Source organism: Xiphias gladius, chromosome 2 (genome assembly GCF_016859285.1).
Source record: "Xiphias gladius isolate SHS-SW01 ecotype Sanya breed wild chromosome 2, ASM1685928v1, whole genome shotgun sequence".
Taxonomy (NCBI): domain Eukaryota; kingdom Metazoa; phylum Chordata; class Actinopteri; order Istiophoriformes; family Xiphiidae; genus Xiphias; species Xiphias gladius.
The window spans coordinates 792,890-818,593 of record NC_053401.1 but is presented as its reverse complement, the minus strand read 5'-3'; the positions used below and the strand labels follow the sequence as shown (position 1 = coordinate 818,593).

Here is a 25,704-nt window from a genome sequence, read left to right as displayed (position 1 = left end):
ATGGAGAAAGTTGGAGACGAGTGACTGATGATGTCTTGTTTATACCTCGACATTTTGGAAGAGCTCCGTTTTCCGGCTTTTTTACTCTGAACCGAGCGCTGAAACGGAGAGTTTGTTTCCAAATGTAACGTCTGAAACTTTGTGCTGTGCTCACAGGAGGGACGCAGTTTACTCCTGAGAGGCTCGTTTCTTTTCTTAAAGCTCGGCTCTGTAGCAGGTTTCTTTTCCTTTGTGGTCTGGTTTAGCTGCTGCTGCTCCTGCTGCTGCTGCTTTTGTTGGTCTTCACTGACTCTGGTCTGGAGTCTGACTCTGTAATACTGGAAAACTGGAGGAGCAACAGTAAAATACAGAAGTGTGTGTTGAACTGTTGTAACGCAGTGAACTGCCATGATGACAAAACACAGAAACCCAAACCTTGAAATGAAAATTTCAACCTGGTCGTTCGCGAGCTGTTCCAGAGCGCTCATGTTTTACGTCAGTTATTTCCAGCATTCGCTTCTCCACATATTTTCAGTCTGTAGTCCAGTTCAATCTGTCGTAGCGCAGCACAGGAAAACTGGTTCTCCAAATCCACGGTGGAACGCAGAGCTGGACTCAGTTCAACTGGGATGATTAATGCATCAGGTACCAAATACAATGCGGCTCTTGTAGTGAGTGGACGTGTTGTGTGCAAGGCATTTCTCTGGAGTTTTCTACTCCCTTTTTCTGCCTGGCCAGGGCCACATTGTTCAGACTTTTTGGGGGGGGGGGGCCCACATTGTTCAGACCTAAATGTTTTGAGAACACTGAAATCGTTCCCGCATCGTATCCATCTCTTCCGTTAAAAACTTACAAAAACACTTACATTTGGATTCATATTTTAAGACCCGGGTTTTATTTCGGGTGTGTTTTGCTGGTTTCTGTTCTTTCCTGAGTTTCTGATGTGCAAATTGAAACCCTTCGGTCATCATGTGCCGCTAACAGCTCATTTGGTCGTTGGAGTTTGCTTTGTTTGCAGTGAAACCCAACCAGCTGCCGTGTTTAAAGGCTGTTGCTGTTTTTTGCTCCTGGGCAGGCTATCAGTTAAAGCCTTTGTCTTGGACTGAATGGGATTACGTGGAGAGGCCCGGCGGCTCTGTTAGTGGGTCATTTTTTCATCTCTAAACATGAAGTTAGAGGATGCGAGTACTTTTTACCTCTTGCATACATGAGCTACTGATACTCACCCACTATAAGCTGATGTGAGCCAACCTTTAGCCGCTTCATAGCAGCTTTTATATTTGTCCCATTACACCCGGGGTCCAGGGTTTGAAAAGTCAAAGTCAGGTTCATTGTTCGGCGACTTGAACACGAAAACTCTCCTGGTTGAGTCATCAGAACAGATGATGAACCGCTGTGTCAGAAAAGGTACGAGAAGCCCGTGGTGTAGGAGACTTAACGGTAGGCCTGAACTACGTCTCCCAGGGTGCATTTCAGCAGCAGCCTCAAATTCAGCATCTTGATGAATTATTTAACTGTGCGGTGCAGTCTGCGGCGTTTTGTTCCCACGAGGGTTATCCTCAATAGCGGCGGCAGTGGAGGCTCCTGGGTATTGTAGTCTTTAGAGCCAGCCACCAAACCGACAGAAAAATCAAAGTGTAAATAATTCAAACTGACAGTCGGAAGATAAGCCAGTAGTTTAGCTGTGTTATCCAGAAGACTTGCGTGTTCCTGTGTTCAAATCATTAAGGTAAAAAAACCCTGTGTAACTTTTTAGTCTTTTTCCAGAAGAAAGAAAACCCGTCTTATAGAACCCGTTACAGGTTAACAATATAGTCATCAAAATGGGATTTGAATAAAGTTGAATAGATGACTTTAATTACAACCGGTGCATGAGCCCCTTAAAATGGTAAAGGAATATCAGGATACTGTAGATGTTGCGATTCGGGTCCTGGTATTACTTGGCATCGGATCGAAACCAGATTTTGGGCTGTTGTTTTCTAAGTTTTATACCGAACTAGGGTTGCAGCTAACGACTTTACTTTTACTTTTGATTTTGTTGTTTAGTCTATAAAATGTCAGGCGGCTTCCCAGAGTCCCAGTTGACACATTCTTTCCGCCTCGTTTGTCCAGTGATGGTCAGTTTCATACGAATCACATCGAAAGCTCCAGAACAGCTACTAAATGGACCTGGAGGTGAGATTTGGGTAAAATCAGAAAACGGTCTCAACGAATAGTCAACATTTTTGCTGATTTAATTTTCTGTTCATCAACTAATGGATAAGTGACTAATTGTTTCAGATTAATGAATAAATCCAAACTAGTCGACAGATTAGTGGACGATGAAAACGACGTGAAGTCGCAGCCGTGTGTCCAGTTGTATCTCTTTAAATGTTTAGGTTTTAGCTGTTATCTCGTAGTTGTGTGTATCTGTCGATGCCGTAACAGGACAAAGACGCCCTGTTACACAACTAGCGAGCGGACAGCAGCTCTGTCAGATGGAGAGGCCCGGTCATTACATCAGGAAGATTTTAAAGGCGTGTAATTGGACTCATTAAAGGGCTCATTTTGCACAGCCCCCCTCCTCTCCGGATCAGGCTTTTGTGCCCCCCGTGTTCACTCCTTCCTGCCTCTGAGTTTCTGCCAGCCTCTGTGGCGTCTTTGGTTCTGGTCACAACAGCTTTTCACATGAGCTGCGAGTCGCTGACAAAGACTGTCTTAGATTGACGGACGGTTTTAGCGACGTTGTGTCCAGAAACTCTCACTGTAACCCTCTGTCCGTCTCCTACAAGCTGCTGCAATCTCAGAAACGTCTTTCAGCCGTCACTGCTGCGACGGGGGTGTTTGTCGGACGGAAGGACAGTCCGCTGTCGTGAAGGTTTTTTCCAAGCGTTCCGCAAGCGTTTCTTAGTCCCCCGGCCCCTGATAAAGACCACGTCATCCACAGCGCCCCTTCTGTTTGAGACGGGTTTGTGGCGTGGACTGTGTATCAGCAACGATTCCAGTTCAGACTCAGCCAGGAGCCTGTGTCACGTGTCTTTATTCAATGGGGTTTGCAATGTCCACCGAACTGTCGGGGGGGGGGCAAACATCATCGTTTTGATGATGTACTAGGTTACACTTGCTTCATGTAACGCTGGCCTCTCAAGATTTATTCATCCATGTGATGATGTGCTTTCATTCGTCAGATATCTCCTTCACTCAATTGACCAAAAATCAACATTATCATCTGGTTGCCTGATCGATAAACAGTTGCTCAGTTGAGTTTTCAGCACGTTTACTGTATCGCAGCATATCACTATTTTAATTCTTACTGACGGCCATTAATTATTTAGGATCCTTCACCGTTCTGAAGCTTCCAGGAAGTGTTGAAACCATTATTTAATTGGAAATTAATTAGCAACAATTTTGATAATGTATTTGTCAAAAACAGTTGTCAGTCATTCTCATATTAAACTTAATATCTTTGAGTTTTGGAAGTGTATGTGAGACAGAACAAGACATTTACAGACGTCTCTTTGGACTTGTGACACCTTTTTATTTTACCATTTTTTTCACCAGTTAAATCTGAGGGGTTGTGAGATGGTTAAGAGGCTAGGAAAGAAATCCAAACATTATTCGTCTACATTAACGCGTTCATTTTCTGTTTTCAGACCTTTCTCTAATCTCTCTTCATTCAAATTTAGAAGGTAAAATCACATACGTGGCCTGATATGAGGGGTGTGCAAGAAGATTCTGGTTTATTTTAATGGATCACTAAACCCAAAGGTTGGGCAACCGTTGCTATGAACCAAGAAATATCTGATCGAACAATAAGCAAATAATGCTAAGGATGAAGAATCGAAGATCGAGCTCTCAAGGCCACTTTGGGCAGAGTTTTGGGTCAATACTCAAACAGTGAGGTTGGAAATCCAGCTGTGATTACTACGTCAGCCTTTACGGGATTTGTTGAATTTGTTTTTGCTGCGGCGAGGAGTCTGTTTGTCAGGTCGGCCTTGCGGTCTTCACCTCGCTGTGGTCTCGGCTCTGTTTGCCCTTGAAGCTCCTCTCGAACTCCTCTCCGGTCTCTTCTCTGTGGTGGAGGTTGGAGTTTACGCTGCCGTCTGGCCCCCTGTAGGGGGAGGGGAGGGGAGGAGGATGGAGATTAGCGATGGTGGTGTGGATGGGGGCAGGACAGAGGGGCTGTCCAGCTGTGATGGTAATTAAGGCAAACAAAGAGGAGAATTAGCTGCACAGCGGTCACCCCCGCCCTCCTACAAACACCCCCACGGCTGATTATCGTCCCGATGAGCAGAGAAAACAGTTTGCAGTAGAGTCCCAAGGAAACATGTCCCCGATGTCTTCTTATAGATTTGATGTAGTTCTGCTTCAGCGCTTTTTAATTTTGAGAACACGGACCAGTGTGAGCTTGGATGCACGTTTATCAGACTTGAACCAACGCTTCTCCAGTTGGACCGGGCTGCGCTCACTAAATGTTTTCAACTGTTTTTTTGTGGCTTCGCTGGGATGTCGGAGGTTGTTTCTGGTCCATTCGACAAGGACAGTACAATAAATGCCGAGCATACGCCACGGAATACAACTCCCCGTCGTAACCCGTCGAAGAGTAGAGGACCAGGACACCAGGGCTGTGCCTTACCACATTCATGACAACACTAGTGTACATTTTAATGTCTCACATTGTGACATTCGCTCTACTGCAACACAAGAGGTTTGATATCAACAGCAGAGGAACTATGTCGCGCAACCAACGCTGCACACACGCGCGCATCGTGTAACAAAGCCGATCATGAGGGGGAGCGCCGGTGGCTCACATGGTAGAGCGCGCACCACGTGTGACAGCTCAGTCCTTACCGCAGTGTGCCGGGTTTGAATCCCTCGGCCGCGTGTGGTCCCCCTCTCTCTCTCCCCGGCCTTCAAATGACCCACATTCAGCTCAGGTGACAGTGATTAACGGATGGTCCGTCGGAGCGGCACGCTGCAGCGTCTGGGGGGGAAAAGGAAAGCTGTCTCAGTTTCTGCAAGTTTTTTTTTAAAGACAGTGGGTCGTCTTCAGGTGGGGGCTGAACATGTGTGTGATAATCACCCGCTGGACACCTTTTACCCAGTACAGTCTGCATCGAGTTGAAGTTAGTGTAAAGTTCAGTATTTGAGGTCCACTTCCATCCATAGAGAGAGTCATTTTAAAGGAGAGCACAGAGTCACGAGCTCCTCAAAATCCATCACACTCACAAAGACACGATACCATGCCACGATTTGAGGCCATATTACCGACCTCTGACGAACACTGCTTCTCCAGTCTTCTGGAGTCTAAACCGGCATTAACAGAATTCCCCTAAAAACAGCTCACAACACCAACAAAACCAAACACACAGGGCTCAGTTTTAAATTAAATTACCGCTCAGACAAACAAAGATAACACTGAGTCTGGAGTCGTGATATTTTCCAGTCCGGTCCCCGCAGAGGACAGACCCAGTGCAGGGTGATGTTCGTGGACTCGGGCAGACGGAGGCAGTCGAGTCTCAAGCGGAGGATGAGCATTTGCTGATGCTGCTGTTGCTAGGCAACCAACAGGAGAGCGGATGCAGGCCGCGGAGCCACTCGCCGTGTTTACTCCGTCCACATGTAGGAAACCGGCTCTGGAACTGGCCCTAAACGTCAACATTAACATGAACATACTTGTTGTCTTTTCATGTCATCTCCTGCTGGATACTGATTTCGTACAGGTAAATTTCAGATGTACAATAATCTGGATTTTTGTACATCTCTGGCACCAAAATCAAGGCTGTGTTTTTAGCAGTTATTTCCTGATGAAACAGCAGGCTGAAACAATAAAAAAAAAAAAAATCAAAACAGGAATTTATATTTTGTGATAGATGTCTGTGGTTACCACTCTCAGGTGACGTGTTTAACGGCTTGGCGTCTTTACTTGCTGGTTCATTGGCGGAGGCTCCCGTAGCCACAGGTATGGTTTGCGGTGCCGAGTGCATTGATGTCAGTCACGTGGAAGCAGCTCCACTATGACTGACCGGACGCCTGTTGCTAGTGTTGTTCTATGGTTTAAAGATCGGCGATCAGACGCCGCTGAGCACATGTGTTCCAGGATGCTGCACAGATTATTTTAATGAGGTGCTAAGAAATGTTTAGTGAGTGACAACCACAGGATGGATCAAGTACCTTTTTTTTTTTTTTTTTTTCTTGGCAAAACTGTTCAGAAAAGGGCTATTTTACAGTGTCAGGAAGTCAAATCATGAAATTCCTGACTCTGGTACTAACCGGCATAGGGTTCATCTTACCACCACGTTGACTGGAATATCCTGCTAACAAGCAAACCAACGGGACTGAAACCATAAGCTCAACATAATGGTTTTTGTCAGTTGCTTCTTTTTCCTAAGGCAACCTGCTTTATCAATTATATATGTTTTTTCTTTTCATTTATGATTGATCTGCCAGTTATTTTTTACAGTGAGCGGATTGTTTTGTCGTACGTTTAATATTCGATATTGTTTATTATAACTGGAACTCTTCCACATCGGAGAAACACCAGGGAGTCAATGTTTGAAAAACTACTTAAAACGATGCAGCAGGTAAAAACATTGTGCATTAAATTTCTCTGAACTGACGAACAAATGGTTTTATTAGACTGGTTTTTGGGTTCCTCTGGCGCCTCGGGTGACCATCATCTGACAGTGACACACGAACTGAGGATTTTTGTTTCCCCGTATCTCCTCAGCCGCGCGTTCTGATTATGTCTGTTCTGCTGTGTTCTCCCAGGTACATTTACTGGACGGACTGGGGTGAGATCCCAAAGATCGAGCGGGCGGGGATGGACGGGACGAATCGATCCATGATCATTGATAAAGAGATCTACTGGCCCAACGGGCTGACTCTGGACTACAGCCAGCAGAAACTGTACTGGGCCGACGCCAAACACAACTTCATCCACCGCTCCAACCTGGACGGATCCTCCAGGTACAGACACGACACCTTTTTGTTCAGGGGAGGAATTTTATCTTTGTGTTGTTTTATAGACGGAGTGAGCGATTCTGGGGAAAGGCTGTTGATACTTGAACTCAACAGCAAAATAAAGACACCCCTCCCTTCAGTGTTCCTTCAGAAGGCCCCCCCCCCCAAATTCAAGGACACTAACAACTATGCGGCGTGGAAGTGGATACTCTGTCTCATAGCTGAAGCAAAACAAACATTATGATATATAACGTCATCCACCAAACGACATACACACAAACACAGAAACACAACGGGGTTTTCTCCACCACTTCAGCATTTTCATCTTCATGTAGATAATTAAAACTCGCAGAAAATACAATTCAACAGTAAAATCTCTAATTACATTTTATCTTGTTTTGTGTAACAGATTCATTTGAGTCACTTTCACTTTGTCGTTTTTTTGATCGCTGCTATGCCACCATCAGTTAAACTCAACACTTCCTGCAGATGTTTCCCATTGAATCAGTGCAGGTTAAGAGGCATAACACCTCCCTCCCTGGTAGGCTTTTATTGTGGAAAATCTGCAGGAAGTGTTGAGTTTTATCTACAGTAGCATAACAGTGATTGAAAAAATGAAAAAGTAGAAGTAATTAAAAATAATGATTGATTAAAAAACAGTATTTGTGGTAGAAAAGAGAGGGCGTTTTACACAGTGTGGTGAGAATGACATGTCTGCGGTTGCACTGATGGAATTAGTGGTACTTTAATTCATCATGTTAGACCAGATTATGTTACTGGTAATTACACCACCCCGAAATGTTTTTCATACCCAGCCTTTATTTGCTATCTATCGGCTATCGGGCTGAGACTCTTGCCATTATCGCTGGAAAAACCAAACCGTTTGACTTTGCGACATCTGGCGTTCACTCTGCACTGGCCAGCATCGTCTAGTGGGTCTCCAGCTTAACGTCTGTAGATGGCAGGTAGAAACTGAGGTTTGAGGACACTGACAATGCGTTTACTGCCCCGTTAGAAGGAAAACCCGCCTGGGACGTGAACGAACGAGGTAAAAAACATAGAGAGCAAACCTGACTCTGGCTGACGTGTGTTGTGTTGTCGTCTGGTTTCAGGGAGGTGGTGGTAAAGGGAGAGCTGCCTCACCCCTTCGCCCTCACCCTGTACGAGGACACTCTGTTCTGGACCGACTGGCACACCCACTCCATCCACTCCTGTAGAAAACAGACCGGAGACGAACAACGAATCGTCCACTCGGACATCTTCTCGCCCATGGACATCCACGTCTTCAGCCCCAAGAGACAACCCATCTGTGAGTTCAAGCTGCTGCTGCTTCTGTTTGATCTCCGGCAGACTCCTGAAGATTTAGGATTATTAGACCAACGGGGGTTTTAAAAGAAGGACGATTAGTTGGTGCGATGTGATGGTTCTGTGCCGACATCCGGAGCTTTTTGTTTACCACTCTTTTACCCTGTCGTTTTCAGGGTGGTACGTCCGAAATGATGTTTAGACCGCAAAACGCTGTCTGACAGTTACAAACCTCCTTTTTCCTTTGGGTTCCTTCCAAAAACCCGAGAGGCACGGCACCAGTTTGTTCCAGTTGAGCGTGGGTTCCACTCTATTTCAGTTTGGCACATGCCACTTGCGCCGACTATGTGCTGACCAAGCGCCGACCTTGAGCCAGAGCTGGACTATAGTATACGACTGGTTAGAAGTAGCTGAATATTCTGTGATGCGATCGAGTTATTGGCACGTCGTCACGCTGTGTAACTTAACATTACATTGAAGTTTCTAATCTTCTAATTGAGGCCTTGTTCGGAGTCATGGCAGTGGGTCGCACGTGGCCAGGGGGTAAAATGTGGAGAGAAATGACGTTAGAAGGATCTGAGTCGTGGAGGAACTATCGCCAGACGATGACGTTCTGTACATGTAGATGGACACGGCTTATGACAGACGCTGTTTTGCTTGTTTCACTTATATTTTATTAATTTGGACCTTAATTTGCTTTTTTTATGCTTTCAAATTGGGGAACTACAGAAAAAGTTTCAGGACCAGTGGTATAATCTCCCCGAAACAACACAACTTAATTCAGTGTTTTAAAGGACAACATATGTTGATGGTGTCATTTTGCATCAACCCTCAGAATTGGGTCCAAGTACATTTTGGATTCATAAACTTTGAGTTGAAATGATTAGTCAATTAATAATTTAATCAGTTAGTCAGATAGTTGATGAATCGTTTAACTATTTTTCAGAGGAAAAAAAAAGTTTTAAAAAAAATTTAAAAAATCACTTGTTCCAGCCTTTAAAATGTAAATATTTTCAGATTTTTCAGACTTTTCTGTGCTTGTTAACTGGTTTTTTTTACCTTTGGTTTTTGGACTGTTGGTCTGACAAAACATGACATTTCAACGTCACCTCGTACTCTGAAAACTTTTTTTTTGACCAGTTTTGTAAATTTCTTAGGTTAAATGATTGAGCTTAATCAAGAAAATAGTTAGTAGATGAATCAATAATGGAAATAATTGTTAATTTCGTTTTTTGATGACAGTTCCTGATTTAACTCAGAATTTTACCAATTTTCAGAAAGGCTTTGTAGAATAACATGTTTTTATTTCTTAAATGACCAAACATTATTTTGATATTGGTTCTGAAACTCAGCTGTTGTATTGGCACTAATATCCAAATTGATGGTTCGTCAACAGACTGATCGATCAGTCAGCAGAGAATGAATTGCCAGCCTTCCTGATAATTGATGAATCATTTTAGCAACATTAAACATTTGCCTGGTTCCAGTATTTTCCTGCTTTTCTGTTTTACGGCGTTAGAAGCTGAACTTCTCTGGGATTTGGAGCGTTACGGATTAATCAGTGGCTTATTTCAAACTTATTAGCAGTTTGAGTTTCATGTGTCCTTCAAAAAAAAAACATCCACCGGGACCCTTCTCTGATTTTCTTACTGAAAAAGTGCAAATAAGATTTAAAAGATTAAAAGATGTAAAGAGTTGAGGGAAAGCGGAACGTGCAGAAGCGGGCAGCTGGTCCTGGACCTTCAGTTAACCTGAGTCTTTTTGGTTCTCGTCAACAGTGAGCAGTCCGTGCTCTGTGAAGAACGGGGGATGTTCCCACCTCTGCCTCCTCTCTCCGGGGAAGCCCTACTTTCAGTGTGCCTGTCCCACCGGGGTCCAGCTGCTGGAGGACGGGAAGACCTGCAGGAACGGTGAGGATACCCGACTTCTGGTGCACATCTAAAATATCTTCTATCAGTTTACTTTAGAAAAAAAAAAGAAAAAGAAGTGCTCGCATTGGGAAAGCATCAGCGATCTATTACTTACAGACCATCTGTGGCCACGGTTCCCTCTTGCTGCTTGAAGTCCTAAAGGGTCCTAATTAGTTTTCATTTTCAGGGTCTGAAACTTTTCTTTAATGTCTGGAACCTTAGGAGTGGAGGCTTCAAGTGTAAGATCACGGTAGAAGCCTATCTGCTCTTTCTTTTAAACATTTATTTTATCTCCTTTAATCTCCGAGGCGTCTTTATGCCTTCTTCACGGATGAGAGGTGAAACATATTCAAGGATCTAACGCAAGTACAGTTGCCTTTAACTTCACGCCTCTGCGTATACCATCTTAAGACAAATTGAAGTTTTGGTTATGGATGCACCAATAACTTTAAAAAAAAAAAAATCTCTGGATACAGATTCCAATACCTCAAATACCCCAAAGTATCTGCTGACACCAGCTGGTTTCAAATCCGTAAACCTCATAGATCATGACGATGCATTAAATCTGCAGAGAAGACTGAAATGGCGGAGTCGGTCCCGATCAGGTGGGAACGTGTGCTGCTGCCGGTCAGGCGCTGACCAGCTGGGCTCACATCTAACCTCAGCAGGTCCTGGCCTTTATGTTGTCATACATGCTGTAACTGCAGAAATGTCTTGTTATTGTTTTAAGGCCATGTCATTCAACCCCGTCTTAAAACGGGAGATTCCAGAGGGAAGTTGGGAAGTACCACGGCCATTTTCTTTCCTCAGAGCTCTGCGCGTTATCGGTGTTTTACCTCTGCTGCTCTATGCAGAGTAAGCAGTAGGGGGGGGGGGCACTGATACACGAGCCTGAAAAGTCTGCAAACTGTTCAATTCAGAAAGTGAACCTGAGTGAAAACTCTGTAGAGGAAACTTTGGCTTCTGAGACACTTGATTGGAAACAGAAAAAAGATCCAAATATTTCATGAACTGCGTCAGTCAAAGATGTAGAAGTTTGGAGATTATCTATTATTTTCAGAGAGGAAAAAAAAACACAGAAAACGCTGTTGTGTAACCATTTACAAGAATTCAGACCAAACTGCCAGATTGAATTCATTAGTGTTTGCGAGCTGTGTGTTCCTACACGAGAAGGAACCAGCAGTTTCTCTGTTTGAGTCTCCAACTGGTACCAAACCCCATTAGCTGTTTAATGAAATCGGACAAGTCTGACGTGTTTGCATCGCTTCCCTCCGCCTCGTCGCCGTCACCCTCTCCGGACGCCCCGAGCAGCTTAAGGCGGTGTCGGGCCGACCTGCGGTTGCCATGGGAACCTCGCTCCATCACCGAGCTGGACATGTCCCTCCTCCCTCCCTCTGCCTCTTTTATTTACATTTTTTTGCTTCGGTAACCCTCGCCTGCAGAGCGACAGAAGAGCGAAGGCGGGGAAGCTTTTGTGAAAGATGGGATCACATGCTCCCCCTGCAGACAATGCCTCCTTTCACTGCTGGGGGTTTAACTATTTCAGTAGAGGTTTTTTTTTTGTTTCTTAAACCAGAGTATCTGCTGGTTGGAGCAGTGAAACGTGGCCACAGTCTGACCTTGAAGTTTATTGTTTGACTGCAGCCACGTCTCTCCTCTGAAAACCAGGAACCCTCCACCACCCACCCCGCCAACATACCACACAATGTTCACTTTGGGATGTTAAAACTTTGCTAATTTGTTGCTTCTATTCAACAACGCCACAAAAAACTTGTTTGGTTTAGAGTCAGTGAACAGATGATTTGGATACAGGCAGTTCAAGGTACAAACCACGAACCAAATGTAGCCCAAAACTAGTGGTGGGAAGTATTTAAGTATATTTAGTCAGCTTCTTTACTCAGAAGTACATTTTTGAGGTACTTTTACTTGTACTTTACTTGAGTATTTTGGGTCGATGCTGTGCTGTAGCTCTACTGCACTACATTTCAGACAGAAACTCTGGCTGCAGGAATTCAGCTGGGTTCTTTTCAACTGAACGAAAATGTCACATTAAAGCTTAAGTTCACAAAACATTTTTGTAGCTCAAGAATAAAAGCCAAGCTGTTTGCATGGTTGGATACGACTCGGGTTGAGTGATAAAGCACGTGTCTGGTACTAGTTTGGGTGAACCGACCCCTTTTGTTTTACATCCCGAACCTTTCCGCTCCTCTTCAGGTGCGACTCAGATGCTGCTGCTGGCTCGGCGGACGGACCTGCGGCGAATCTCCCTGGACACGCCGGACTTCACCGACATCATCCTGCAGGTGGACGACATCCGCCACGCCATCGCCATCGACTACGACCCGGTGGAGGGGTACATCTACTGGACGGACGACGACGTGAAGGCCATCCGCCGCTCCCTGCTGGACGGCAGCGACGCCCAGTTCGTGGTCACGTCTCAGGTGAACCACCCCGACGGCATCGCGGTCGACTGGGTCGCCAGAAATCTGTACTGGACCGACACCGGGACGGACCGCATCGAGGTGACCCGGCTCAACGGGACCATGCGCAAGATCCTGATCTCCGAGGACCTGGATGAGCCCAGAGCCATCGTACTGGACCCAGTGGCCGGGTGAGTCGACGCCGCCAGTTTCATAATGTATTTTCTTTTTCGCTGACACAGGTCGTGGTTTTGGGACCGTGACTCGGTCTTGGGTAACTCTGACGGAGCTTTGTCTTTACTGTGCTCTACTCGCTTTGCATTTTACAGACTTTTTATGCAAAGTACAAGTTCAAATGTTTCCCTAAACCGTAATTTATACTGATGTGTCTCCAAGTGCTTCACACGTGAGAAGTGGAGCCAAACATCTTAAATGCATCAGAGGTTATTGTTGCCTGAAAATAAACAGCTGTCCAGTAATTTTATAAATGTGTCTGCTGTCAGAGATTTGACCACAGCGCTGAAAGAAAGGAAGCTCCCCCTTATATCCAATATCTGAGAGTGTAGTAGTCCAGTGTGGGCGAATTGTCAAACCAGTGAGCGGGAACTGATTTATGGCAAAAATGAGTTTTCCTTATAGAGGTTTCGCATCAGTGTTTTGCATGAGTCTGGATGTTTGAAACGAAATGACGGAGCTGTCAGTTTGGCTGATAATCGATATTAATTAATCATGTAGCGCGTCGGTTGAACCGCAGTGCTTCAGTGTGTCTCTTCTATAAAGCAGTTGGACTTAGAACAGACGCATTAAGAACAGAATGATCCAAATCTGAGCAGCAGACGTGGACGTGTCCCGGACTCTGGTTTAAAAACGCTGGACTCTGCTGCATTTCCCATGATGCACCCGGGCCGCTGTAACAATCAGCCCATCGATAGAAAATGAATCGGCGACCGTTTCAATAATCAATTAATGTTTAAGTCAAAAATTCACTGGCTGCAGCTTCAGTTTCGGTTTCAAATGGGAAAGTTTTCAACATTAGCAAACTGTTGGTTGAAGAAAACAAGACATTTGAGGATGAATAATTAATCCATTCATCGAGGAAATGAACGTCTCTGAGGCCAAGTGGAGAGGACCCGGGTGTCTCCCACAGGGACACAATTTTGGACAAACCGTGGCTAGTTAACTGAGTGACAAGACTGTCCCTCCGTTACACGACTCCCAAATCCACCATCTAAAGTTGAGCTCATAGTTAAACCGTTTACTCCGTCATCTACAGGGTGGTTTGGATTTTAGTGGAAACAAGTTCCAGATCAGCTGAACGAGACAAAAAAGGGTTTCACATCTCAATCTATTCTGTTAAAACCAGGTTCTGTCCGTAAGAAAACAATGAGCCTCAACTTTCTCCCGTAGAGCTGGTGACAACAACATCATCAAAAATTCCCTGGTTTACCGTAGAGCTGCAGCAAACACTGAGTTTGAAATAATCATTCTAAATGCCAGATCGTTTCTGTTTGCACTGACTCCGTGTGACGTTCTGGTGCTTTTCTTTGTCATGTGTGACAGTAAACTGAAGGTCTTTAGCTCGTAGACATTTAAATAGGTCAGCCTGGGCTCCGGGAAACCACGAGAAGCATTTTCGCTATCACCTGACCTGTAAAAAAGAATCTCATGGAAAATACAAATGTTCAGATAAATCAGAAGCTGAAGCCCCGGTCTCCCCCCGCGACATCTGGTTTGATTATCGCAGCTTCAGATCAGACCGTTCAGATGAAGCAGCGGCTGTTTGTTGTTCAGCGGAGGCCGACGATGCCACGAACCTGCAGTGATCGCTCTCTTTTCCACCCGCTCAGGTACATGTACTGGACTGACTGGGGCGAGGTGCCAAAGATCGAGCGGGCAGATCTGGACGGGATGGAGCGAGTGGTGATGGCGAACACCTCCCTGGGCTGGCCCAACGGCCTCGCGCTCGACTATGACGAACGCAAAATCTACTGGGGAGACGCCAAGACTGATAAGATTGAGGTTGGTGTTTTATTCTTTATCAGTTTCTGCATTCTGGGCGTGCGTGCGTGAGCCTTGACCTGGGACTGGAGCAGTTCAGTGCTCTCCGTAGGATGAGAGCAGCGAGCTCTTGTTCTCGACCTCTTTAAAGTCGAGCTCCTGCTGGTTTCACGGCTGCTGCTCGCTGCGACGGTTAACCGCCGAACACGACCTCCCACGGGGCCGGCCAGTGAGCCAAAGGCCACCAGAGGCGGTCAGAGACACACACTCATACTTCCCCTTAGCCTTCCAAATGAAATCGCCATGCCAGCCGCTCACTTTCAGAATGTTTACCGACGTGATCGGTCCTGGCGTTTGGCCCTAACACATTTCCCGAAGGTCGATTTAAGCAGGAAAGACTTTTTCTCTGTTTCCGGTGAAGGGATCAGAAAGGCCCGGTTGTCGACCGAGATGTTTAAACGGGAGTGCCGGTGCCGCAGAGTGCCACAGTGTCAGTGTGAACATGATTCTGACCTCGCTTTTTCCTGTCACTACGAGCAAGGCAGGCTGAAGTCAGTGAAAGGACTGGCGAGTAAAAAACCCAAAACAGGAGAATGTCCAACCTCCTCTGGCGGAAAAGACAAGAAAACAGAATGAGACTCTTTGTGTAAAACGTGTTTCCAGCTAACTCAGTCAGATGTGAACACAAAGACATGAGACGCGTGTTGAAAAGATTCAGTTTGACGTCTGACTGGGCTGAAAAGGGAACAGCGGCCTGCCCCCCCATTCATATTGGTTCCCAGATAGGCCTCTATGTTGGTGTCTCAGATGAGCAGAAACATTTTCAACTTCCTCCATTTTCACACAAAAGTCAAATTTCACACTGAGCTGATAAAATCCAGCAGGATGAAAAAACTCAGAATCCAAGGACGAGGCTCGAGGCGGGATTTCAACGACGGGAGGAGAAAAACAGGAGGTCGCTGTGGCTGTAATTATTACTGGGGTGGGGGGTGATTAAAATCACCACCCCTGCACTACAGACAGAAATCCAGTCCACATGGGGCTGAAGAACATGTTTAGACCAGACATCATCACTGTGTGAAAACGCAGCTCATTCATTTCAGTCCGTTGGGGGGGGGGGGCTGGTGCAAAGGGGTCCAGAAAAAAAACATTGAAACCAGGCCGGAGTTTTGTTTGAACTCATGGCGAAACCGATGCAGCAGCGCACGCCAACAAAAATGTGCGAGGTCACATCGAGGAGGTTACTCTGCAAAAGCAGAAGGTCCAGGAACCGATCCATAAATCTGCAGGCCCGTCAGACGCCAGGACACCGCACGATGGTTTGCAGCTCTCGGACGGGATTTGACCACTGTACAAACAGTAGGAAATCAGCAGTAATCCACCGGGATGCACTTTCTGCGACTTCTTTTATTTGAAGGCGTTGGGCTATTGTTCGCAGTAGCTTAAAGTTGATTTCCTTCTGCTGTCTGCCGGCAGGTCGCAATGAAAACACACACAAAGTGACGGAGGGGCCCTAAACAAACATGACACATAATACACACAGCAGTACGTCCCAGACACGAGAGTGTGTGTGTGTGTGTGTGTGTGTGTCAGACGACTTAAAAACACGGAGATTTGTATGCAAAGCAAAACCGAGAACATGCAGAGTCGGTGCTTGGAGGGCTGAGGGGCTTTGGGCAGATTTTGCTGGACGATCCGGCGTTTAGACGGACGGGCCTCCCTCAGATTAGCGAGAGCGCGGCGTTTTTGTTTTTTTTCAACGCAGCCTCACACTGTGCCACAGCATCGACGATCCTAACGAGCAGTGAACATAAAGCACAGCTGATGCCGACGGGAATCATTTGCACCCTCAGTATTCTCTCTGGCTTTCCTCTGTTTGGGTTGAATGATTTATGCCCCCGTAGAACGACATCACACTTTAAATCACATCGGTTGACCAGCGTGTACGGAGAACTTCAACACGCGCTGAGTGAAGAATTGCAGGAAATGACACACTCAGAATGATACGAATTTCCCTTTAGTGAGAAAAACTACAGTCACCTCAACAAAGCTGTCTCTGGCCTCTTTCTGTGGAAGCCGAGAAGCTTTAATACAAATAGTTTTTGACTATTGGTTGCATTTTGACACTAGTCAGCCCGAGCCGCGCTCTCTCGTCTCCGGGCCCCGTCAGTCTTTCAGAGAGCTGTTAAACTTTGTCCACATCATGTGCTCAACTCCACATCAAAGCTCACAAACACGACTGTTAAACGTGGGCGCTGCGGAGGGTGTCGACAGACCAGCTGGGTAGAGAGGATACGACTCTGATGGAGCCTTTTCTTTCTCCGCGGTTAGCATCCTCACGCCATCCTGCCATGTTTTTAGGGGGTTTTACATTCTGGGTTTCCTCCTCGGGGGAGGCACGATCACACCTGAACCCCCTTTCCGAGCCCCTCGAGGGTGGGGAACCCCTTTTCCGATCCCCTTAAAGATGGCAGTGCTTCGGGTGACGCCCGGCGAGCCCCTCGGCCCTTCGCGAGGTTGGAAGGGCGGAGGGGCCTCCGCCGGCCTCCCTTCCCCCCTCCAGGTTTCTCGGAGGACCCGTTTTTTGCGGCGAGATCCCACATCTGGTTCCAATTGCGGCCTGCACTCCAGCTGCGGTTGGCTCTGTTTAGAATAGACCCAGAATCTGAAACCGTCGCCGCACTGCGGTCACAACTCCCAAACCAGCGGAGACCTTTTGGCTGAGGCCATCGAGCTGAGGATGGAAACTTCATTTTATATTTATACACACCACGTTTCTCTGACTCTGAGTGTGTGTGTGTGTGTGTGTGTGTGTGTGTGTGTGCGTGCGTGTGTGTGTGTGGAGGATGTTTTGAAAGATGGCAGCCGGCCACGCAGGGGCTGTTCTGGGAGCAGCGAATAGCGTCGCTCCACGCTGTGTTGATCGGTTAAAGGACTATGAGCAGATTACAGGCCTCAGATTTTTTCTCTTCTGTAGATTCCTGACATTTCTCGACACTTGAAGTCGAGAAATGTAAAACACTGCATGTTTTAGAAATAACCTTATCAGAGATTTAACACTTTTTAATATGGATCAGAGTCTTAAAAGGAGGATTAGACCCAGAGAACCTCGTAGATTAGTTCAACAGGTCATTTCTCTCTAATTATTATCAGATCATTTACAATCCCCAGAACCAACAACGAAACGCCAACAGAAATCATCTGGATTACAGTCAAATCTGAATTAACGTGAAAAAAAGTGTGTTGGAACAGTTTGGCCTGCAACTAACAATTATTTTCATTATTTTTTTATTTTCGATGTAACGACTCATTGTTTCGTCCATAAAATGCCCGAGGTGACGTCTTGTTTTTTTCCAGCCGCCGGTCCAAAACCCAAAGATACTCAGTTTAATGTGATGCAGGACGCAGAAAAACATCAAATACTGACATTTGAAAAAATTAGAAACAGTAAATATTATAGGTCGTGTTCACTTAATCACTTACATCATTAGGAAAAACATGACAACGACAAACATGTCATAATAATAAATAATTCTAGGCCATATTGTCCCGACTGCTTCTCCATCATTTTCTTCCATTTCATTCCGTGTGGTATAAACGAGGTTTTCGAAAACCTTAACGAAAGTCGCCGAGCCTGTAGAATCCCTGAAAGTGGACACTGGGTGTTCGTGTGGCTCTGTCTGTACCTCACTGGGCGTCTAAACACCGCAGTTGCAAGGGCTAGGCAACTAAAAGAAAATTAGGTCCAACCGTTCTGATGATCAATTTTTTTTTTTTAAAGCAAAAATACCAAAAATCACACGGTTTAATCTTCTCAAATGTCAGGATTGGCTGCTTTTCCTGGTCTTACATTAGAGTAAACATTAGCATTTTTGGCTTCGGTCCGACAAAACTGGACAGTTGATGAGCTCGCTCTGTGTGAGGGACATTTTTCACTGTTTTCTGATGTTTTATAGATCAGCTGGTTAATTGAGGAAATAATCTGCAGATGAATCGATCATGAAGCTAATTGCTCAGGTTTGTCAGTGCATGAGGTCTGTGTAGACCTTGGTGGACGTGGGCACCGTCCGGACCGAATGAAGGGAATCCTGCCGCTGATCATGTGCGGACGGCGTATGAGAGAAAACCCGAGGCGGCTCCTGCAGGCGCGCGCACGCGTCCGGTCCCGGTGAATCAAGCAGCATTTCATGTAATCAGTGTTCGTGTGGCTCTGTCTGTCCTTGGGTAAATGACAGAAATGATCCAACACGTAGAGAAGGGGGCTTGAGATGCTGGGGGACGATCCGAGGCCTCTAACAGGAAGCACATGCGCTTCTGATACCTGCCGTGGCTCCGAGCGAAGGTGAATTCTGCCCTTACTTTGGTTTTAAAGGGGAGAATAAAATCTGGCGAACATGTTGAGCATCACGCACCCACACACTGAACTCGTTGCTTCGTATCTCAGAACTTTGGGTTGATCCCTTTCTTTTTTTTTCTCCTCGTCTTAGTATCCGTGTCTGGTTGTTTGAACTCGGTTTCAGGTCTTTCGCAGTCCAAGTTCTGCCTGGAGAAACTCTGCCGCTGCCTCTGCTGGTTCGTAGAAGTGAGATGTCAAAGTTAGTGTGAGAGAGGAAGAGGCCGAAATGTGGCGGCCATATGTCGCCGCTGTTTGTTTGCTCCGGCTGTTGCTTCTAATTAGCGGCGCTGCGATGTGCTGCCAGGTCGCCTGAGCTCCTCCGAGCGTGCTCAGTATCCACGGCGAGAAACACAATGTGGAGAATGTCCACACCGCCGGGGATTCGTGGACTCGTGTAGATTTGGTTTGTCCAGGATCAGCCTCCTGCGCCGTCATCCTGAGGATTTTCTTCGGATATTAGGTTATGAAACTTCTTTCAGCTGCTTTTAACTACGAAACACAACAGTCAGTCTTATTCTGAAGGACGTTAACCCTCGACAGAAGAAATCTGTGTCTTTCACCAGGATAATCCACTCTAGGGCTGCAGCTAAGGATTATTATTTTTTTCATCAATTAATCTGAGGATTATTTCCTTTATGAATTCTTTAGCCTATAAAAAGTCAGGAAAAAAAGGCAAGTCTCGGTTCACCCAAGTCCAGGGCGATGTCTTCAGGTTGCTCCCGTTTCCACGGCCAACAGCCCAAAACCCGAAGACGTTTTTATAAAACGTCGTGAGACAGAGAAGAGCTGCAGGTCCTCACATTTAAGAGGCCAGAGCAAAGTGAGAGTTGACAACAAAAAAGAGCCGTTAATCAATTGAAATATCCAAATAGTCGGCAGTTACTTTTCAGCACCGCTCCCCAGAGAGTCCCGGCCACTGTAAAAACACAGCAATTTAAACAAGGGGAGAATGAATTCGTGTGACTCTGGCAGAGTCCTTTTACTCTTCACGCCCGTTTTCTTCTCATCTGTGTGCGTGGAAGCTCGATTTAAAAGATGCCGGACTACTTTAACAGCAGTACTGTAGACCAGCCGAACACGGCAGCCTGCTGTCGTCCTCTCCATATCATCCTCAGATTTTTTATTTTCCGTGTTTGCTGTCGATGGTGTAGAAACTTTCTGTCTAAACATTTCGCGTCCGCCCGCCCATAAACTCTCTGACTGGCTCATCACCATTTCCCTGCGTCCCCCTTGGATCTGTCGATGCTAATCTCGACAGGTGTCCCCGGATGGTGTTTTTGGACGAGGGAAAACAATTTAGGACGCTGTTGTTGGAAGCTGATGGAAGTATCATAGAGGTTTGACATGAGATCCTACGTGCATGTTACACAACCCCCCCCCCCAGTGTAGACGGCTGATCCAGGTACAGGCACTGTCATGCTGAGGGGCCGCTGGGAGCTCGTGCTGCTGATGTTGGTTGGAGCCCAGTCAGGGGACGGGGAAGCAGTGCGCTGCATGGATTTGAGGACAACCGTTAGTACGACTTGGCATACGTTTGCATAGATTTAACAGTTTTTATGTCCTTCTCTGCTCTCTGCTCTGTTAATCACCACCCCGGCATATTGTAGCCTGGCTCCAGGCCGTTGAAACACCAGGACCCTAACACGCTCTTCTCTCCTGGACTAAATGGTTTTAATCTTGGCCTGTTATTTTTTTGATTTGCTGAGCAGAACCGATACTAAAGTTTAATGGATTTCCCTCCGTGAAACATAAAGAAGCAACAATCGCGGTGGTTCAGTCGTAAACAGGTCGACTGAACACAGGCACCTTCTCTACATGCAGCTGCTAAGGGCAGAACTCCGCAGTATGGTGTAACACGTGTGTGAGTCCTCGGTCTCGTTTCCTCTTCATTCAACATTCGAGTGCTTGTACTTTCACAGGTTTTGCAACAGTTAAATGAAGCAGGTGTGGTTGTAGCTGCGAGCTGTTGCTGTTCGAATTCCTCCTAAATCCATTTCTCTTATTTTGAAATCAGGTTCTTTCCCGTAAGTGTACAGCATCTTAAATCCAGTGCCAAAGATTTAATGAGTATTAACCCTGCAGAAATCCAGTTTTCAGTGAGCCTGGCGTATGTGTCGCGGCGCTGCGGGCGTGCCCGGCGTGTAACCTCTCCGCCCGTCTGTCTCTCAGGTGATGAACATGGACGGGACGGGTAGACGGGTGCTGGTGGAGGACAAACTTCCCCACATCTTCGGCTTCACGCTGCTGGGCGACTACATCTACTGGACCGACTGGCAGCGCCGCAGCATCGAACGCGTCCACAAACGCACCGCGGAGAGAGAGTTCATCATCGACCAGCTGCCCGACCTCATGGGACTCAAGGCCACATACGTACACCAGTCCTTTGGTAAGTCCAGGATCTTGAGCAGCATTAGAGACCAGCGCTTGGTTTCAGTCTGCTGGGACGGGTGTTGTTATTTTTCAACATCGTCTCAGTGCATGGGCCTAAAAATGAAACATTCTAGTTGTGTGACTCTGCGAGGCCGGATTGAATTTCACCAGATTAAACTTCACACTCTTTGAGGGAGTTGTGTCCAGTTAGGACTTGTGAAAGTCCAGTATAATGGGGTGGGGTATGTCTCAGTCCCAGTTCCTCTTTAATTCTACATAGGCATGACGACTTCTCCACCACAAAGTAGGTAATATTTTCTTTCGAAACTCACACATGGAACTCCCAGAGGAAAGAAGACCTGCTTCAGCTCTCGGTTCCTTTTAAAATGAGGCTCAAACTTTTGTCCGCCACTGATTTTTGTTCATTTGAAATTGGGACTGTTCTGCACTAGTCATTTCCATTTTCCCTTTCTATTCCATTTCAGCTCAGCAGCAGCTGCAGCTCTGCTGGGTGCTGCAGGCCTTTAAAATGTTCAGTCCTGCAGCTCGTTGTGTTTTCGCTCCTGAATCCTGATGTTGTGGTTCCTGTAGAATCTGCAGCCCAGTCTGACTGGGAAACGGGGATAATGGGGCATTCATATTTCAGCACTTCTGCTCCGCTGAACGAAGCTGCAAACCCGCTGCTATCCTCCCCCCTCCTCCCCCCGCTACCTCTGAGATAATGATGATGAAGACCAGAGAAGGAATTTCTCTCATTCCTCATCTCCTCTCTGGAATCCAGGAAATATACTCGTCCATTCTCTTACAGTCCACTGCTCAGGGCTTTGGGTTTGATAAGGAGTTTTATTCAGGGTTATATCAGGATTTTGAAGCTGCCAGTAAGCCAGTTTTGAGTCCTGGTGTTTGCTTTCATCAGATTTCACCGTTTTCATGCCAAAAATTCAAAGTATTCACTGTTTACCCGTTATTTATTTATTTATTTTTTCCCCTTTTCCTGTTTGGATGGAAAAAGCTCTGAAACAGCAATTTGACTGCAACTGTAACAAAGACTCCCAACTGAAATTCAGAAACGGATACTTGTAGTGGGGTCGCAGCTCCTTAAATAAAAGATGAGGTAGGTTATGTTGTAGATTTTACTGACTGGTCCTCTGAGTTTTACTTGAAGGAATCATTGACTCATTGAATCAAACTAAATATTTAGGCCTAGCTCACATTAAAAAATCAGAGTGGTTTGCGGACGAGAGGAGAAGTACAGAAGCGGGTTCCCTGTGTCCGTCACGTTGGGATTAGCTGTTGGTTCTGGTCTGTTTGTAAAACATTTTTCACTAAGAAATCCTGTAAACGCGTGGTTCATTAGTGATAAATCACCCGAACTGCTGGTGAAATCGGTTCAACAGCATGAACTCCACCAGCGGCCTCCCAACTCCGTCTCCAGCCGGACGGCCACGTGCCGCGAAATGATGCCGCGCAGGCTACAGCTAACAGGTCGCGGCTAGAGGTCGTCGTCCTCACCAGCTGATCCATGTAGCGTCCTTATGTTACGGGGCGGAACTAGTCAGCACCATAATTATAGAAAGAAAGCGCCGATAATGGTGTTGAGATGTTTACTGAGCAAATATGCGATGAGCTACTCAGCACCTCAGGTAGACTATCCCGCAAGTGAGTGTGGGCAGAGTGGCTAACGTTAGCCCTACACAGTGGACGTTCTAGAGCATGAACCTGCCGTCCTGTCGCCCCATGAACCGGTGAGACGGTGAAATACCGGCCCGGGACGTCCAGCTGGAGGAGAAGGGGTTTATGTGATTAAAAGCTCAGCGGACGCCAAAACGCAGCACAGCGGTTTGGCGTACTCGGACAGGATTTTACAGCTCCCGCCGGGAGTCGCGGCGTTCGCGTTTCAGAGCCCACCAGGAACAGGCACGTGTTTGTACACTCAGTGTCCAGTTTATTAGGAACACCCAGCTGAAACTGAGCCAGTCGGAAGAATCCTCCTCCGTGAAGCTTCTGATGTTCAGTGTTTGTTGTGTGTTTCAGACGTGTTGCTTCAACTGTCTGGCGGCAGTTTGTGCTGCGGTCGAACCGTATTACGTTACGTCACACAGAGCTGCGTTTCCGTAGCTTAGCCTACACTCCCTGACGCAAACGGGGCGGACACAATAACAGAAACACCTGTCCCAATAACGCAGCGGGAATCTTGAGTGACAGTGTAGTTCAGTACATCAGCACCACTAACTTCAGCCGCCGCTACAGATTCGAACTATCTCCGGCCAACGCGTAAAGTTGCCCTTCACCGTGAAAAAGTGATAAGACCAAACAGCCCAAGTCAACACCTGGTCCACTTCTGACCTCCCTCCTCAGGTACAAACCCGTGTGCGGAGAACAATGGCGGCTGCAGCCACCTCTGCCTCTACAAGCCTCAGGGCGTTCAGTGCGGCTGTCCCATCGGACTCGAACTCATCGCCGACATGAGAACCTGCATCGTCCCCGAGGCCTTCCTGCTCTTCTCCCGCCACACCGACATCCGCCGCATCTCCCTGGAGACCAACAACAACAACGTGGCCATCCCGCTCACTGGCGTCAAGGAGGCCTCGGCGCTCGACTTCGACATCACCGACAACCGCATCTACTGGACCGACATCACTCTGAAGGTGAGATTCCTGACGTGTGTCTGTACAGGACCACCTGCTGGTTGGCTGGAGGCCTGCATTGTGGAGCAGTAATGGGCTCCCAGGAGACACCGGGTTGGAAATAATTGATGGTTCCCTCCCCCTCTCCATCTCTCCATCCCCTCTGTATGCCTCCTCTTCTCGCCTTCACACTGAACAGGAGATCTTTTATCTTCGTGAGTCCCGTTAATAGATTTCCGCATTTTGAATGCAGGCAGAGATGGAGGCAGAGCAAGATGAACCTGAGATGTTGTGAGATGATTAGCCGAATCTGGACGTCTCTGTAATCAGCTCTCTCTTGCTTTCTTCTTCTAAATTCTTCTAAATACAGGTTGAAATTTAACTCCTCTTAAAAATGACCCAAGTGAAACAAAAAGAAGAATAATTAGTCAGACCTTCATCAGGTAAAATGCAAGGATGAAAGTCTGAATCGCAGGTTAGAAAGACCAGGCACCATTGAACAGGACTCAGGACGTAGCAAGGATATGACCTAGAACACTGTATACTACATTAAATAGTCAAATTTACCTTGTTAACGATAACAAGTTTTAAAATGTGCATAATATTTCCTTCTAGAGCTGAAACAGTTGGTCAATAAATCACCACAAAATCAATGAAGAAGGGTTTTGATAATTCAATAATCATGAAATCAATTATGTCCAAAAAAAAAAGAAAAATAAGCTCAAAATTCTCCGGCAAACGCTTTTAAAATGGTCCCGGAATTTCAGATTTTCACTGTTTTAACTCCTCATTTTAGGGTTTTTGACTGTTGGTTGCACAAAACAAGACAAGTAAAGACTTCACCTTGGTCTCTGATACAACTGTTATTTTCCACGGCTGTTTTGCAGACGAAATAATGTATCAAAATATGGGCAAATATTCGGCAGATTTATCGATTTTACAAAAAAAGAAAAAAGAACTTGGTGAACCTGCAGAAACCCTGTAAGAAGAAGTCTTGACGGGTCCAGAAACACAATGCGTATAAAGCTGTTTTATCTGGATTATTAGTTCTGCCCCCCTCCCATCTTTAATCTGACCTTCAACGCCTGTGCATAATCTCTCCCTCCCCCCGCAGACCATCAGTCGGGCCTTCATGAACGGCAGCGCTCTGGAGCACGTGGTGGAGTTCGGTCTGGACTACCCGGAGGGGATGGCGGTGGACTGGCTGGGGAAGAACCTGTACTGGGCCGACACCGGCACCAACCGCATCGAAGTGGCCAAACTGGACGGGCAGCACCGACAGGTCCTGGTCTGGAAGGACCTGGACAGCCCGCGAGCCCTGGCTCTGGATCCTGCCGAAGGGTGAGAACTCGGACGAAACAGATGGTCTGTGTTGGAAAGCGGAACGGAACGCAGGTGTCGCGGGTTTAGAGGGGGTTGGGGTTCATTTGCTGCCTGCACTATCTCCAGTTTGTCAGATAAATTAACTGACTGCTAAAAACAAGAATAACATCTGAAATACCTCATGCACTGAAAGTAGTTGAAGTGGCAGGCAGAATACAGGTGTCTGACATGCAGTTAAGAAGCTCCGCATGAGGTGGAAGTTGAAATATCAGTCGAACAACGAGCGCTGAGAGCAGACGAAGATTCAGTTTAAAGTCTGGCTCTGAAAGGAGTTGAGATGTACGTCAGTCCCTAAACAAATCAGAGACACTTCAAGTGTATGAAACGGATGACAGATGACAGTTGAAGTGTTGAAAGGGGGAGCGGAAGTCTCA

The 25,704-nt window shown here is 46.5% G+C and overlaps 1 protein-coding gene across 2 annotated transcripts in view; it reads left to right on the top strand.

The window, feature by feature from the left end:
- lrp6 (low density lipoprotein receptor-related protein 6) overlaps window positions 1-25,704 on the top strand; it is a 49,367-nt gene that overhangs the window by 8,193 nt on the left and 15,470 nt on the right. For both annotated transcript variants that reach the window (XM_040150816.1, XM_040150807.1), the window contains exons 3-10: window positions 6,730-6,927; window positions 8,034-8,230; window positions 10,005-10,136; window positions 12,351-12,747; window positions 14,404-14,575; window positions 21,120-21,336; window positions 23,679-23,968; window positions 25,062-25,288. In XM_040150816.1, coding sequence (XP_040006750.1) covers window positions 6,730-6,927; window positions 8,034-8,230; window positions 10,005-10,136; window positions 12,351-12,747; window positions 14,404-14,575; window positions 21,120-21,336; window positions 23,679-23,968; window positions 25,062-25,288 — 1,830 coding nt within the window. The remainder of the gene's footprint in view (window positions 1-6,729; window positions 6,928-8,033; window positions 8,231-10,004; window positions 10,137-12,350; window positions 12,748-14,403; window positions 14,576-21,119; window positions 21,337-23,678; window positions 23,969-25,061; window positions 25,289-25,704) is intronic.